Here is a 13,262-nt window from a genome sequence, read left to right as displayed (position 1 = left end):
CTGGCAACCAAGAACTCTCTATTCTCTAGCGGTCCAGACAGCTCGTTTGAGGTCGAATCAGGATGCTGGCCAGTTTCTTTTGTTTAGTGGTCTCGTGTTTTTTGGCGGTTTTTGTTAGCAATCTCAAGGTGTCGTCGAGGTGCCGTGCTTGCTGCTGTCGTTGTCACTGGCACCAGAACTTCTCTGTTCTCGTAGGTTCCAGAAGCCGTTGAGGTCAGTCAGATGGGCTGGCCACCGTGTCGCCCTGGCAACTGTTACCAAAATCCTGGAGTGTGATCTTGTAGGGGTCTTAGGTTTCACCATGGTTTGACAACGACAGCAGCAGCAGCACGGCGGACCTCGACGACACCTGAGGATTTGTGGTTGAGATACGAAAAAGACTCCCAACAGCAACTCTGTTCCTTAGAGGGACAGCAGAACTCTTTACCTGCTGACTGACTGGAGATAAATGAGGGCTGAAGAACCACATAACAGAGATGGAAGAAGAAAAGTCAGGAATTGTGCTCTTTGTAAATACTGTCTGATGTTCTTACCTGTTGTTTTCCTGCAAAGAAAACCTCACCTACATGTTACTGTCATTTTACCATCTTTAAGTTTATTGCAACCACACAAAAAAGAAACAACCACCTGTTTCATCTTGTAATGCATTAAAAAGGTGTTTTCCCATATCATAGGAAAACATTTACCTTGATAACAAAAGGCTGTTGTTGTTATGATGTACAAACTCATCAGCTTGTAACACGGTTCTAACAATATACTATTGTTATACTGGGAGACCTTTCACATTTCATGATACAACATGATTACAACATGAAATCTTTCACATTAAAGCGTAATAACTTATATTATGTGGAACTCAGATTGAATGAGGAAATGGGGATAAACTGAGGAATATGGTATACAGAGTCTGTCAAAAATAATGTTTACACACATCAGGAGAAGAAAAACTTGCATAAATATTTCAATAACAAACTTATTCAGACATCATGAGATTAATACAAGTTACCTTTGACCTCTATCGTTACAAGAGGTGCTCAGAGTGGAGGCCGTCGGCTTCCAGACGTTTCTGTTTTGTAGTAGACGTCACTTGTTAATGCTTCATTCATGAAGGTAATGCCTTCTGTTGGGAGAACATCGTACAACAGGACACAGTGTTATCGGAATTTGACCAAACTTCGAAGGACGTATCTATATGTATAGAAGTACTTATTCAAATTTGATATTTACAAGTTTTTCTGTTCCTGATGTGTGATTGTTTTGGCCGACTCTGTATTTAAACTTTGATTTAGTTCTGACTCATGCTTGGGTTGATACATGGTGAGATTTTGATGTTAGAAACAGATGAACATTTGAAGTATATATGAAGAGTTTATTTGTCAAAACAGATAACTCCATTTTATACATTTTCAAAAAACTTATTTTTTTATTGTTTACTTGAGATAACACTAATGATTTATTTTTTCTGTATTTTGTCATGTATTTTTCTACTGAGTCAAATTCACTCAACTTCAGTTTGATATTATCTCAAGTAAACAATAAAAAACAGTTTACTGAAAATGTATCAGAATGGAGTTTTCTGTTTTTGCAAATGAACTCTTCATATATAAGCTAAAGAGGCTCCATGGATATGTGACCTATCCTAGTATCATCAATCGTTCTCTGTTCTCGGTGTTATTAAGATCTATGTTTTAACATGAAGTGCTTCATAGCAGTTTATCAAAGTGTAGCCTGAAATGCTTTATGCTAAAATGTTGACTTAACGTTATCATGTAAAAGGTTTCCCAGTATAATGAGATAAATTGTTTACTTATATATTTAAAACCATCTTATGTTGCATTATATGTATCCATTTTCCTGTTTCTGGTGTGGCTGCAACACGCCTCCTGTACCCTTTGGAGAGAATTCTGTCCTGAGGTTATTTTTACCATTAGCAATTAAGACTGTCCGTATGTGTGTCATTTAACTGATTCTGGGTTCAAGTTTTCTAAAATAAAATTTAAAACTGCAGATGCACAGAAACTTGCTTCCCTCTGTTCACTGTTTCTAGCCATGCTGCATTTATTGGAAAACCACTCAAATGCATTTGAAGACATTATTTCATTCAATTAATAAGTCATCAAAAGGGTTTTTGTAATTTTTGGTAGGGTATAATCTAGATTACATTTAAAAATGTTAGATGATGATTCAGGAAAAAGCATGTTATGAACCTGGAGCATCAAATGTAATACAGACATTTTAACATGCGTTAATTGAAATATAAACAATGGAATTACTTTAGTAAATATGCATTCTTTCCATGCAGAATATGCTTATTTAAAGTTGAGTAACAATTTGGATGTGGTTTATACTTCTTGAAAACGAGCAACGATTTTTCCTGAAAAACGCATGTCGACAATATCATGAGATTTTCCATTTTGAAAAGGGCAAAATACGACTTCAGCTACCAGTAGTGGAACGATGATCCACAAGGAGGCAGAATACATGTATGAGGTTATATACCACAGGTTTAAAGGAAACTATTTATCATGTTGATGAGATGGAGGTCTCAGAAACTCATGGGATCAAATATGATATAAATGATTATATAAGGTTAACTTTGTCTGCCCTTCTTTCTTTCCTCAGAAAATTCTTTCACATCCAGAGTGTACGCCAAGCTGCTCCACAGCGACCCCTATGGCAGAATCTCCATCATGCAGTTCTTTAACTATGTCATGAGGAAAGGTCCGACCCTAACTCGCCTTTCTTCTTCTGCCTGTTCTGATTTTTAATATTTAGTTTCGTCAGTGTGCTCCTCTGGGTGGTAAACATCTGTTTCTGTTCTTCTCTTCTCTCACATCTGCATGAACGTCTAGTGTGGCTGCATCAGACCCGGATCGGCCTGAGTCTGTACGACGTGGCGGGACAGGGCTACCTCAGAGAGTCGGTAAGAGTTAACCGTGGTGCAGTACAGCTGAAGAGCAGTGAGATTTTTGATGCTGGGAAACGGTGACGCTATCATGTGTGTAGGATCTGGAGAACTACATCCTGGAGCTGATCCGCGACGCTGAAGTTAGCTTCCGATTCAGCAGCTTCCGATTCGGTACTTAAGGGGAAATGAAATGAACCTGCGGTGCGACAGTTTATCCACTGATTATCAGTTTTTTTTCGACACTTCTTGATTTATAAACATTTAGACCATTTGGGTAAGACATTAACTATGCCTGACAAGAGCTATTGTATTTGTAAAACTTGTATTTTATTTGTGAAAACGTTAAAGGGGATATTTCACCGTTTTTGCTTTATAACCAGTCCTTATTAGACCAGGTCCAGATTGAAAACCACTGTACCTAGACTCCTCAAATCTGTACTCGACTATTGTACAGAGACTGAATATTCATAAAAACATAGTCTCTGATTTGTGAAAACTTTATTCGATTTGTGAAAACGCAATAAAGTTACATTTTTACTGTTTTTCAGCATATAGACCACATTAGACCAGGTCGAGAACCGCTACACTTGGACTCTTCAAATCTGCACTGAATTATTCTACAGAGCCTGTAGATTCATAAAACATAGTCTCTGATTTGTGAAACCTTTATTCTATTTGTTGGAAAATGCAATAAAGGCACATTTTACTTTTTTTTTTTCTCATCCAGACCACATTAGACCAGTGTAGATAGTGGTTCTCGACCTGGACCTGGTCTAATATGGTCTATATGCTGAAAAAACAGTAAAATGTGCAAAAAAAAAAAACAAATTCCACCTTATGTATGATTATTAGCCGGTCATATCAGCCGTCAGAAGATGCATTTGCACACTCAAACTTCCTTCAGAAATGTTCCAGTTCAACTTGCTCTTCTGCCCGAAAGTGCTCGCACTACTTTGGAGTAAACAAGTGGAGTAAGTTATTAAGGGACTGACAATCCAGTCCTGCAATTGTCTGTCCCATTCTCAAAAAACTTAAATCAAGCTGTGTTTTGCACAGGGATCCACCTCTTTAGCTTTTCAAAGAAATCTTTTCTATTTTGCTTTTACATTGAAAAGGATGATGCATGACTAGCTGCTAGTAGGTGTAAATCAGGAGAAATAAAACATTCTAATGGGTTTTCTTACACAGCTGCTTCACTCTAACACTTTGAACGTCACTGAAGTTTATTGTACCACTGACTTCTGCCACACAGCGGTGCTCAGTCTCCATGTTGCTGAACCTGGAGTACTCAGTACAGATCAAAGATAAGTCAAAATGTAATGTCAAAAATACAATGTTTTAACAGGATTGTTGTAGAGATAACATACACACTTTGTTTCCCTATTCTCCAATGGCATGTTCCATGCAACTTTATGCATTTTAAGAAACGACAAATTGTTATCCCTTTAAAGACTTTTAGTGATTTGAAAAAATAAAAAAATGGCTGCACACTTTAGAAACTACCTCAAATTGTTACTTGCATATTGTTCTACATCTACCTGTCATTCCTTAAATTTGAAATGAGTAATTAGCATTTTAAACCTGACGTTGTCAAAGTCACAGTCATAGAGACATTTTTTGGAAGGGATGCGTATTTTTTACCAGAGTGTCTCACAAACTGACTTACTTAAACATAAAAAAGTAAAATATATTTAATTATTCATATAGAAATACAAAATTAAGATACATGCATTGGTAATGGCATAAATACAGTAGAATCAACATAAAAAATATTATAAAAAACAAAATGATAATGTTTCTTCACTGTCATACTAAAATAAGCCACAGCATTTAGCCTTGAGTTCAAAAACATATTTTGGGTGTTTTAAACTCACTTTTTGGTCTCTTCCACAACGTTATTCCTCTCTCCTACAACATTGATTTACAATTACATGCAAACTGGGAAATATGCAAATTAGGAGATGACGTCATTTAGCGACTTTTAGGACAGCCAATAGCCACTTTCCTTACTGAAGAGTTGGCAACACTACGGACATAATGGTAATAGTTCCGGCAAGAATTTAAAACGACTTTCACTCCTGGTCCAATCTTTCTCTGGATTGTCTTCAGACGCCAAGAATTGTATCCTGTGCTGCTTGCAGCATCATAGAAGTGTTCCTAAAATGGAAATACAGTCACAATTAATGTGTCATCGCTCATAAGAAATCTCAGAATTCAAATGTCCCCCGAACCCAACAACCCAAACATAAAAATTATGTCAACAAAGAAGGAATGATGACTATACAGACGTAGTCTTTCTTGGAGTATGGGTCTTTGAGGGACGGGAACACTGTCACTATCCCAAGAGCGTACTCTTCTCTAACAGCTTTGGTGGGGGGGTGCCTGAGAAGAGAGATTAAATTTGCATTATTTATGTAATGGCTAAGGAGTTACTTGTTTTTCTTTTTTGAAAGAGTGTACACAAATACAACACATTTACCCGTGTTTATCAATCATGTGGGCCACTATTATATTGACCAGTTTTCTTCTGGTAGCATCTGTAAGAGTTTGTGTTGTGTGATATTCTTCAAGGACCTCTTCACCAGCTGATCCCCACCCTGCCTCAGCTGGACGGACTGGAGAAGTCCTTCTATTCTTTCTGCGTTTGCACCGCTGTTCGCAAGTTCTTTTTCTTCCTCGACCCTCTCCGAACAGGTGAGACAACTTGAGTGGCTCGTTTCATTAGGTCAGAAAATGAAAGGATCTCTGTGAGGACTTTATCTAACTGCAGTGTTCCATCACAGCAAACACACAACAGTTATAAAACATATAAATTAAAAGTAACATAGCTACGACTGCAACATATTTTAAGAATGATTCTACCAGTAAAGACAGAAGTCGTCCTTCTACAGAGCAGTTTAGAGACAGCAGGTTTTCATTTTTAGACATAATATGTGACTTATTTTTTAGAGCACTTCTTAAAACTCACTTTTTCTGACCTGCTTTTATGTGAGTTTTACTTTTAGCTTGAATTAGTTTCAGTGTTTTATTCTGTATTATGTCCTGCTTATTTTAGATGCTCTCTCTTGTTTTATTTTACTTTTAGCTGACTGGTTCTTTGGTGTGATGTCATCTCTCAATTCTCTCTAATTCTTTAATTCTCAAATCTTTTTTAACTTTTAATTTTAACCCTCAATCTTATTCTTTAATTTTCAAACTGTCTGCTTCCTTTGTTTGAGTTGCGTGCTAATATAGCTAATTATTCATTTAATTAATTATCATTGTTACTGTTTATTATAATTGCCTGCTCTGACTTTGTGAACACTTTGTGAACAATGTTCTTAAGGCTGTTATATAAATAACATTATTATTATATTATCATCATTATTATTTTGTGTCTACTTTTTATCATTTTGTGTCCAGTTTTTGTCATTTTGTGTCTATTTTTTGTCTCATTTTTTCAATTTTGTGTATCGTTTTTGCCACTTTGTGTCATTTTTTTTGTTGGTAAAATTCTTTTTACTTTTTACAGGAAAGATAAAAATTCAAGATATCTTGGCCTGCAGTTTTCTAGATGACTTATTGGAGGTATGTTTATTTGTTTTCACTTTAAAGTCTTTAAAGTTTCAAGTTTTTTTTTCGCACCATTACAGAAATATATTGTAACTGTGTTAGTCTTCCTGAAACGTGTCATTTTGTAGTTACAATAGTCAGTGCAGTTTTTTGCGTTTTTCATGAAATTGTCTAGTATTATGAAGCTAACTTGGTTAGACAGTGCTTCCTTTTGATATTTTTCTTGCCTTCCATTTCTACCTCTCTGTCCCTCTGTGTGTTTCCAGCTGAGAGACGAGGAATTGTCTAAAGAGAGTCAGGAGTCCAACTGGTTCTCAGCCCCATCAGCTCTCAGAGTCTACGGTAGGAAACTAACTGGTTGTAACCTCTGGGTTTTCGACTTTGCACTGTTGATGGTGTGAATTAAAGGTTCTGCATCCTGAACCACACAACCATATATATCTCTATGTTAATCTAAAGTAATTACATACTGTCACACATCCACATAAATATGGTCAAAGTTAAACAAAACAGCAACATTTGGTTTCATTTTCTAGCAAGAAGTTCAGTTTATTCTGTGAAAATGAGTTACATGGAGTAAACTGAAATTCATGTTTTTGTCCGATACATACGAGGTTTAAGGCGGCAGCAGTTGTTAGCTTACCTAATAACACTTATTTCAATTTAAATGTTTATTTTGTGATTTTGTGCCAATTAATGGCACTGTATGTAATATGAATCCATTTGCACAATGACAGAATTAGGATAGAGATAGACACATGAGATATATCATGTTCAGTAGTTAGTTTAAGAATTTTTTATTTATCGAACACACTGGAGGCAGTTTGATTGTGAATAATAAAAATGTTAGGGTTTAGGATTTCAGAATGACAGTAAGCATGATCAGTCTGTGTGGACTGAAGGGTCTGTGTTGTCTTATTTGACATATATTGCTGCAGCTTCTTTTTATTTCTGACCATTTGATAAACTTTAATTTCTATTATGCTAAAGTAAATGAAACTCTAATGAACAATACTGGTTCATTAGAGTTTCATGGCCATCTCTGTTGGTATTTATTTATTTCCTTCCTAAATTCAGAGGGCTTGGCAGCTAAGACCATCTTAAGATGATGTATAACCTGCAGGAGTAACCATAAACAACACATACACATAGAAACAGTTTGGTCAGCTAGCCTATAAATCATAGAATAGATTGATGAGGCTCACCAGTTACATCTATTGGGGTTACTTAATGTGAATCACAGTTTTTCTGAAACAGCTGATTAGAGCTGCGTTTATTGCTACCAGCTGTTTGCAGGAAGGGTTTAATAAATCTCTGCAGCCGTCATGCAGCAGCAGGATCGACATGTACGTCTTCAAATAGAGGATGAAACGGTGTGCTTCACAATAGTCATTTGAGTCATTTCATGTGAAAACACACAACTTCCAGAAAAGTGGTTGCTGCACCATTGACAATTTTCTCAGGGTTTTATGTGCTGAAAGATGGTTACAATAGAACTTTCCATGCAAAATTATAGGTCTCTATCTCTACTAGTTCCAAAGTTATGACCTCTTCAAATTTCTGGAATTTGGACCTAAACCCACCCCCTAAATCCTCGCCTAGGATTTTGCACTATTTAACTGCTTATTTCTCAGCCTTTAGACAGTGTTGATGGCTGAAATTTGGCAGACAAGCTCACGGCAACCATCTGACATCACATGTAGCCTCACAGCCTCCTAGCTACTCTCTACAGACCACAGGAGCCTTCTAAAAATGCTAAAAATTAAGAAAAACACACTCGCGAGTAGGTTTTAGGGGTCTGAAATTCCTAGAAATGTTATAAATGTTGACCCAAGGACCACTCTGTCCTATTCTAAACAAAATTGTATGATAACTTACAAAGTTGGAGACTTCTGGGGGTATCGTATAGAAAGATATGAGCGGCTAAAGTATGGACCCCACAAAAAGTGACCAATTTTGGTGAGGCCAAAAGGCAATGTGGCACAGGTGGTAGAGATCTAGAAATTTGTATAAAATATCTTCCATCATGGTACTACAAGCCTACAAAATCCCGGTTTGGCTTATTTCCTCCTTCATGGTCAACCATACGTTTGAGCACTTCTTAAAACTCACTTTTTCTGACCTGCTTTTATGTGAGTTTTACTTTTAGCTTGAATTAGTTTCAGTGTTTTATTCTGTATTATGTCCTGCTTATTTTAGATGCTCTCTCTTGTTTTATTTTACTTTTAGCTGACTGGTTCTTTGGTGTGATGTCATCTCTCAATTCTCTCTAATTCTTTAATTCTCAAATCTTTTTTAACTTTTAATTTTAACCCTCAATCTTATTCTTTAATTTTCAAACTGTCTGCTTCCTTTGTTTGAGTTGCGTGCTAATATAGCTAATTATTCATTTAATTAATTATCATTGTTACTGTTTATTATAATTGCCTGCTCTGACTTTGTGAACACTTTGTGAACAATGTTCTTAAGGCTGTTATATAAATAACATTATTATTATATTATCATCATTATTATTTTGTGTCTACTTTTTATCATTTTGTGTCCAGTTTTTGTCATTTTGTGTCTATTTTTTGTCTCATTTTTTCAAATTTTTGTCTTTTTTTATCTCATTTTTGTCATATTGTGTCTAGTTTTTGCCATTTTGTCTCATTTTTGCCATTTTATGTCTCAATTTGTCAATTTGTGTCTTGTTTTTGCAGTTTAATGTCTCATTTTAGGTTAATTGGAAGTACAAGTATTACTTAAAATTGCACCTTTGCAACAGAAATAGTTCTAGCGAGATAAATAAGTAAAGAATGGGTGACTGTCAAATCTGATTTAAATTTAATTGTTAAATCGGGTTAAATTGGGGTTGCGCTCAATGGCGTTGGGTGTAATATCTAAGGGCAAAAGAAATTTGAGTTTTGTGTGACCAATATACATAATATATGTAGATCTATGTAGATATGATATGTAAATATTATATATCACTGCTGACCTGGGAGCGGTCTTGTATTGTTTGTGTATTGTTGTGTTGTGTATATGTTTGTTGTTTTATGTTGCATTTGTATATGGATTGTATTATAAATAATGCAACTGCATTGACACATTGTAAGGATGTTGTATGGACCCCAGGAAGAATAGCTTTGGCATTGCCATAGCTAATGGGGATCCCAATAAATCAAATCAAATCAAATTTTTGCAGTTTTGTGTCTCTTTTTTTGTTGGTAAAATTCTTTTTACTTTTTACAGGAAAGATAGAAATTCAAGATATCTTGGCCTGCAGTTTTCTAGATGACTTATTGGAGGTATGTTTATTTGTTTTCACTTTAAAGTCTTTAAAGTTTCAAGTTTTTTTTTCGCACCATTACAGAAATATATTGTAACTCTGTTAGTCTTCCTGAAACGTGTCATTTTGTAGTTACAATAGTCAGTGCAGTTTTTTGCGTTTTTCATGAAATTGTCTAGTATTATGAAGCTAACTTGGTTAGACAGTGCTTCCTTTTGATATTTTTTCTTGCCTTCCATTTCTACCTCTCTGTCCCTCTGTGTGTTTCCAGCTGAGAGACGAGGAATTGTCTAAAGAGAGTCAGGAGTCCAACTGTTTCTCAGCCCCATCAGCTCTCAGAGTCTACGGTAGGAAACTAACTGGTTGTAACCTCTGGGTTTTCGACTTTGCACTGTTGATGGTGTGAATTAAAGGTTCTGCATCCTGAACCACACAACCATATATATCTCTATGTTAATCTAAAGTAATTACATACTGTCACACATCCACATAAATATGGTCAAAGTTAAACAAAACAGCAACATTTGGTTTCTTTTTCTAGCAAGAAGTTCAGTTTATTCTGCGAAAATGAGTTACATGGAGTAAACTGAAATTCATGTTTTTGTCCGATACATACGAGGTTTAAGGCGGCAGCAGTTGTTAGCTTATCTGCTAAACAATAATATAGAAATGTTTGTTTTGTACATGTAAACGTGTAATTAGTAACATGAATCCATTTGCACAATGGCAAAATTAGGATTTAACCTTCGGATTTTACAAAGTTTAGACACATGACATACATCATGTTCAATAGTTTAAGAATTTTTCATTTATTGGTCAACCTGGATGCTGGAAAATTTGATTGTGAATAATAAAAGTGTTAGGGTTTAGGATTTCTGACTCAGAATGACAGTAAGCATGATCAGTCTGTGTGGACTGAATCAGAATCAGCTTTAATGACCAAGTACGTTCACAACATGCAAGGATTTTGGTTTCGGCTGTTGGTGTCACCCTAGGAAAAGGAGTGCAGTGCTGAGGCTGCCATCAGATGGTGCTGCAAAGAGTCTGTGTTGCCTTTTTTGACAAATATCTGTGCATCTTCTTTTTATTTCTGACCATTTGGTAAATTTAAATTTCCATTATGCAAAAGTAAATGAAACTCTAATGAACAATACTGGTTCATTAGAGCAGGGATGTCAAACTCATTCCACAAAGGGCCGGTGTGGCTGCAGTTTTTTGTTCCAACTAAGCAGCATCACACCAGACCTGACTCATTTAATCAACCGATCTCAGTCTCCAGACAGGTGATTGGTCAGACTGTGCTCTAGGCTACAGCATTTAGTTCCAACATATCTACAGCACACAGTCTGACCAATCACCTGTCTGGAGACTGAGATCGGTCGAGCCCCTAAGTTGGCAACACTGCCTGCGCAGAACAAAGCGAAAGGTTAGAAATCTTTCAGTTTATTTATTTATTTATTTATTTACAAAATGCTTGTTGCCCGGCCGGGCGATGAGAAATGTATAAATTGTATCTGTTTATCGCCCGGGCATCGTTCTGGTCGCTTCGGGCGACTTGGCGACCGCGAACTTTACACACTGTTAAAATGTTTGTGGGAAACCCTCTGAACTTCATAGAGATCTATATATCTACAGGAAGGCTGGAAAACAGTTTGTCAGGTTCACCAGTCTTTGTGGAACTGATGTAGTTAGTACATGTCTGTCTGTCAGCTACCACCTGCCCCTGTATTTTTGTCTTATGTCTGGACTTTTGCCTGCATCTCCACAGGTCAGTACCTCAACCTGGATAAAGACCACAACGGCATGTTGAGCAAAGAGGAGCTTTCTCGCTACGGCACAGCTACTCTCACCTCAGTGTTCCTGGACAGAGTGTTTCAGGAGTGTCTCACTTACGATGGAGAAATGGTACGATCAGTGACAGGAACTGACAGCCGTTGAAGAGATGTTTTGTAACTCTGCTGAAGGGAATAACAGTATTCTGCTAAAGATGTAGCCTCATGTGCCTTACACGTCACTCCTTTGATTTTACTTGTTCACCTGTTTGTATCATGAGGTTAATCTTTAGCTGAGTGAGCACAGTGTGACTTCTTCAGGAAGCTGACACACATTTGATGACACTAAAGAATTATAGGACTAAGTCTTTCGTCAGTGAAATATTTTAGATGATTAACTTGCAGACCTCAGTTGTCCCAGTCGGGTGTTTTTTGTCTCAGTAGTTGTGTTTCTCTCTCTCTTTTCCAGGATTATAAGACCTATCTGGACTTTGTATTGGCCCTGGAAAACAGGAAAGAGCCGGCAGCTTTACAGTATATTTTCAAACTTTTGGACATGGAGAATCAAGGATACCTAAATGTGTTTTCTCTCAACTACTTCTTCAGGGTATTGACTACACACCCCTCACACAAACACAGGAATGATACAAAGTAAAGACAGGAATTCAAATGTTTTTATTGTTAAAGATATCAGTCATCCATCCACTTATTCTCGTTACATAAATTCAGAATTCAGCACATTGTCGTCCTAAAGTTGTGATTCTGAATTTTCCATTTTGTGGTTAGAAAAATAAACTTTCACACTCAGTATGCTGCTGTGTGTTTTGTTCTTCAGGCCATTCAGGAGCAGATGAAGCTGCACGGTCAGGAGCCTGTGTCCTTCCAGGATGTCAAGGTATCTCTCACACACACACACACACACACACACACACACACACACACACACACACACACACACACACACACACACACACACACACGTTTGTACTTCTATCTTAGTGAGGACATCCATAAGCGTAATGCATTTCCTAGAGCCTTACCCTAACCTTAACTATCACAACTGATTGCCTAAACTTAATCCTTACCCTAACCCTAACCAAACCTCAATTCGTTCTCTAAAAACAAGTCTTCACCCTCAAACATGGCTGTTTCAAAGTGAGGACCGGCCAAAATGTCCTCACTTTGTAAAAATGTCCTCACTTTGATAGTTAAATGCAGAAAATGGTTCTCACAATGTAGCAAGTACAAGTACACACACACACACACACACACACACACACACACACACACACACACACACACACACACACACACACACACACACACACACACACACACACAAACAAACAATGTGGGAGTAAAGAAAGCTACATGAAGGAGTGAGCTTCCTCTTTTCAACACTAGTGTGTGTATATATGTGTGGACTGTGTGTTTTAGCAGTTTCTTAAATGTAAAATATGCTCCCTGTATCAAAACGCTGCACTGTTGTTACATCCATCTGTGATCTTTACTTCAGTCCAGCTGTTTTGTGTTGAAATGCAACTTTATGCCCTTTTCTAGTCAAGGTTTCCCAATTTTTCTTGTCCTCTGCTGCAGCTGGTAGATTCTGCGACATTTCTCAGAATAAACACTGATGGACTGGAAAAAAAGACTGGAATTTTTCTCTGCTTTGTAGGATTTTATTTTATTTTTACAGATTTTTGCTGTACTTTTCTGTAGCAAATACTAAAATATCAATTAAATTTAAAACAAACTATGAATT

General features: G+C 36.8%; 1 protein-coding gene and 1 long non-coding RNA gene across 14 annotated transcripts in view; both read left to right on the top strand.

The window, feature by feature from the left end:
• ppp2r3c (protein phosphatase 2, regulatory subunit B'', gamma) overlaps nucleotides 1-13,262 on the top strand; it is a 49,798-nt gene that overhangs the window by 27,351 nt on the left and 9,185 nt on the right. For 2 of the 12 annotated variants that reach the window (XM_051951285.1, XM_051951279.1), the window contains exon 12: nucleotides 12,336-12,395. The exons of 3 other annotated variants lie outside the window; for them this stretch is intronic. In XM_051951285.1, the coding sequence (XP_051807245.1) occupies nucleotides 12,336-12,395 (60 nt within the window). Of the gene's footprint in view, nucleotides 1-6,419; nucleotides 6,476-6,726; nucleotides 6,803-9,691; nucleotides 9,748-9,999; nucleotides 10,076-11,496; nucleotides 11,634-11,969; nucleotides 12,108-12,335; nucleotides 12,396-13,262 lie in introns of all 12 variants that reach the window. 7 more of the 12 variants (XM_051951316.1, XM_051951313.1, XM_051951278.1 and 4 more) reach the window with 7 other exon arrangements.
• LOC110972989 (uncharacterized) lies at nucleotides 2,600-5,529 on the top strand. Of its 2 annotated transcripts, none has more exons than XR_007943540.1 (3): nucleotides 2,600-2,721; nucleotides 2,853-2,923; nucleotides 5,480-5,529. It is a non-coding gene; the product is annotated as an uncharacterized LOC110972989 (long non-coding RNA). The 2 variants fall into 2 exon arrangements; XR_002597413.2 differs by lacking the exon at nucleotides 5,480-5,529 and adding an exon at nucleotides 3,007-3,037.

This window comes from Acanthochromis polyacanthus, chromosome 1, assembly GCF_021347895.1.
Source record: "Acanthochromis polyacanthus isolate Apoly-LR-REF ecotype Palm Island chromosome 1, KAUST_Apoly_ChrSc, whole genome shotgun sequence".
Classification (NCBI taxonomy): domain Eukaryota; kingdom Metazoa; phylum Chordata; class Actinopteri; family Pomacentridae; genus Acanthochromis; species Acanthochromis polyacanthus.
This window is presented reverse-complemented; position numbering and strand designations above follow the sequence as displayed.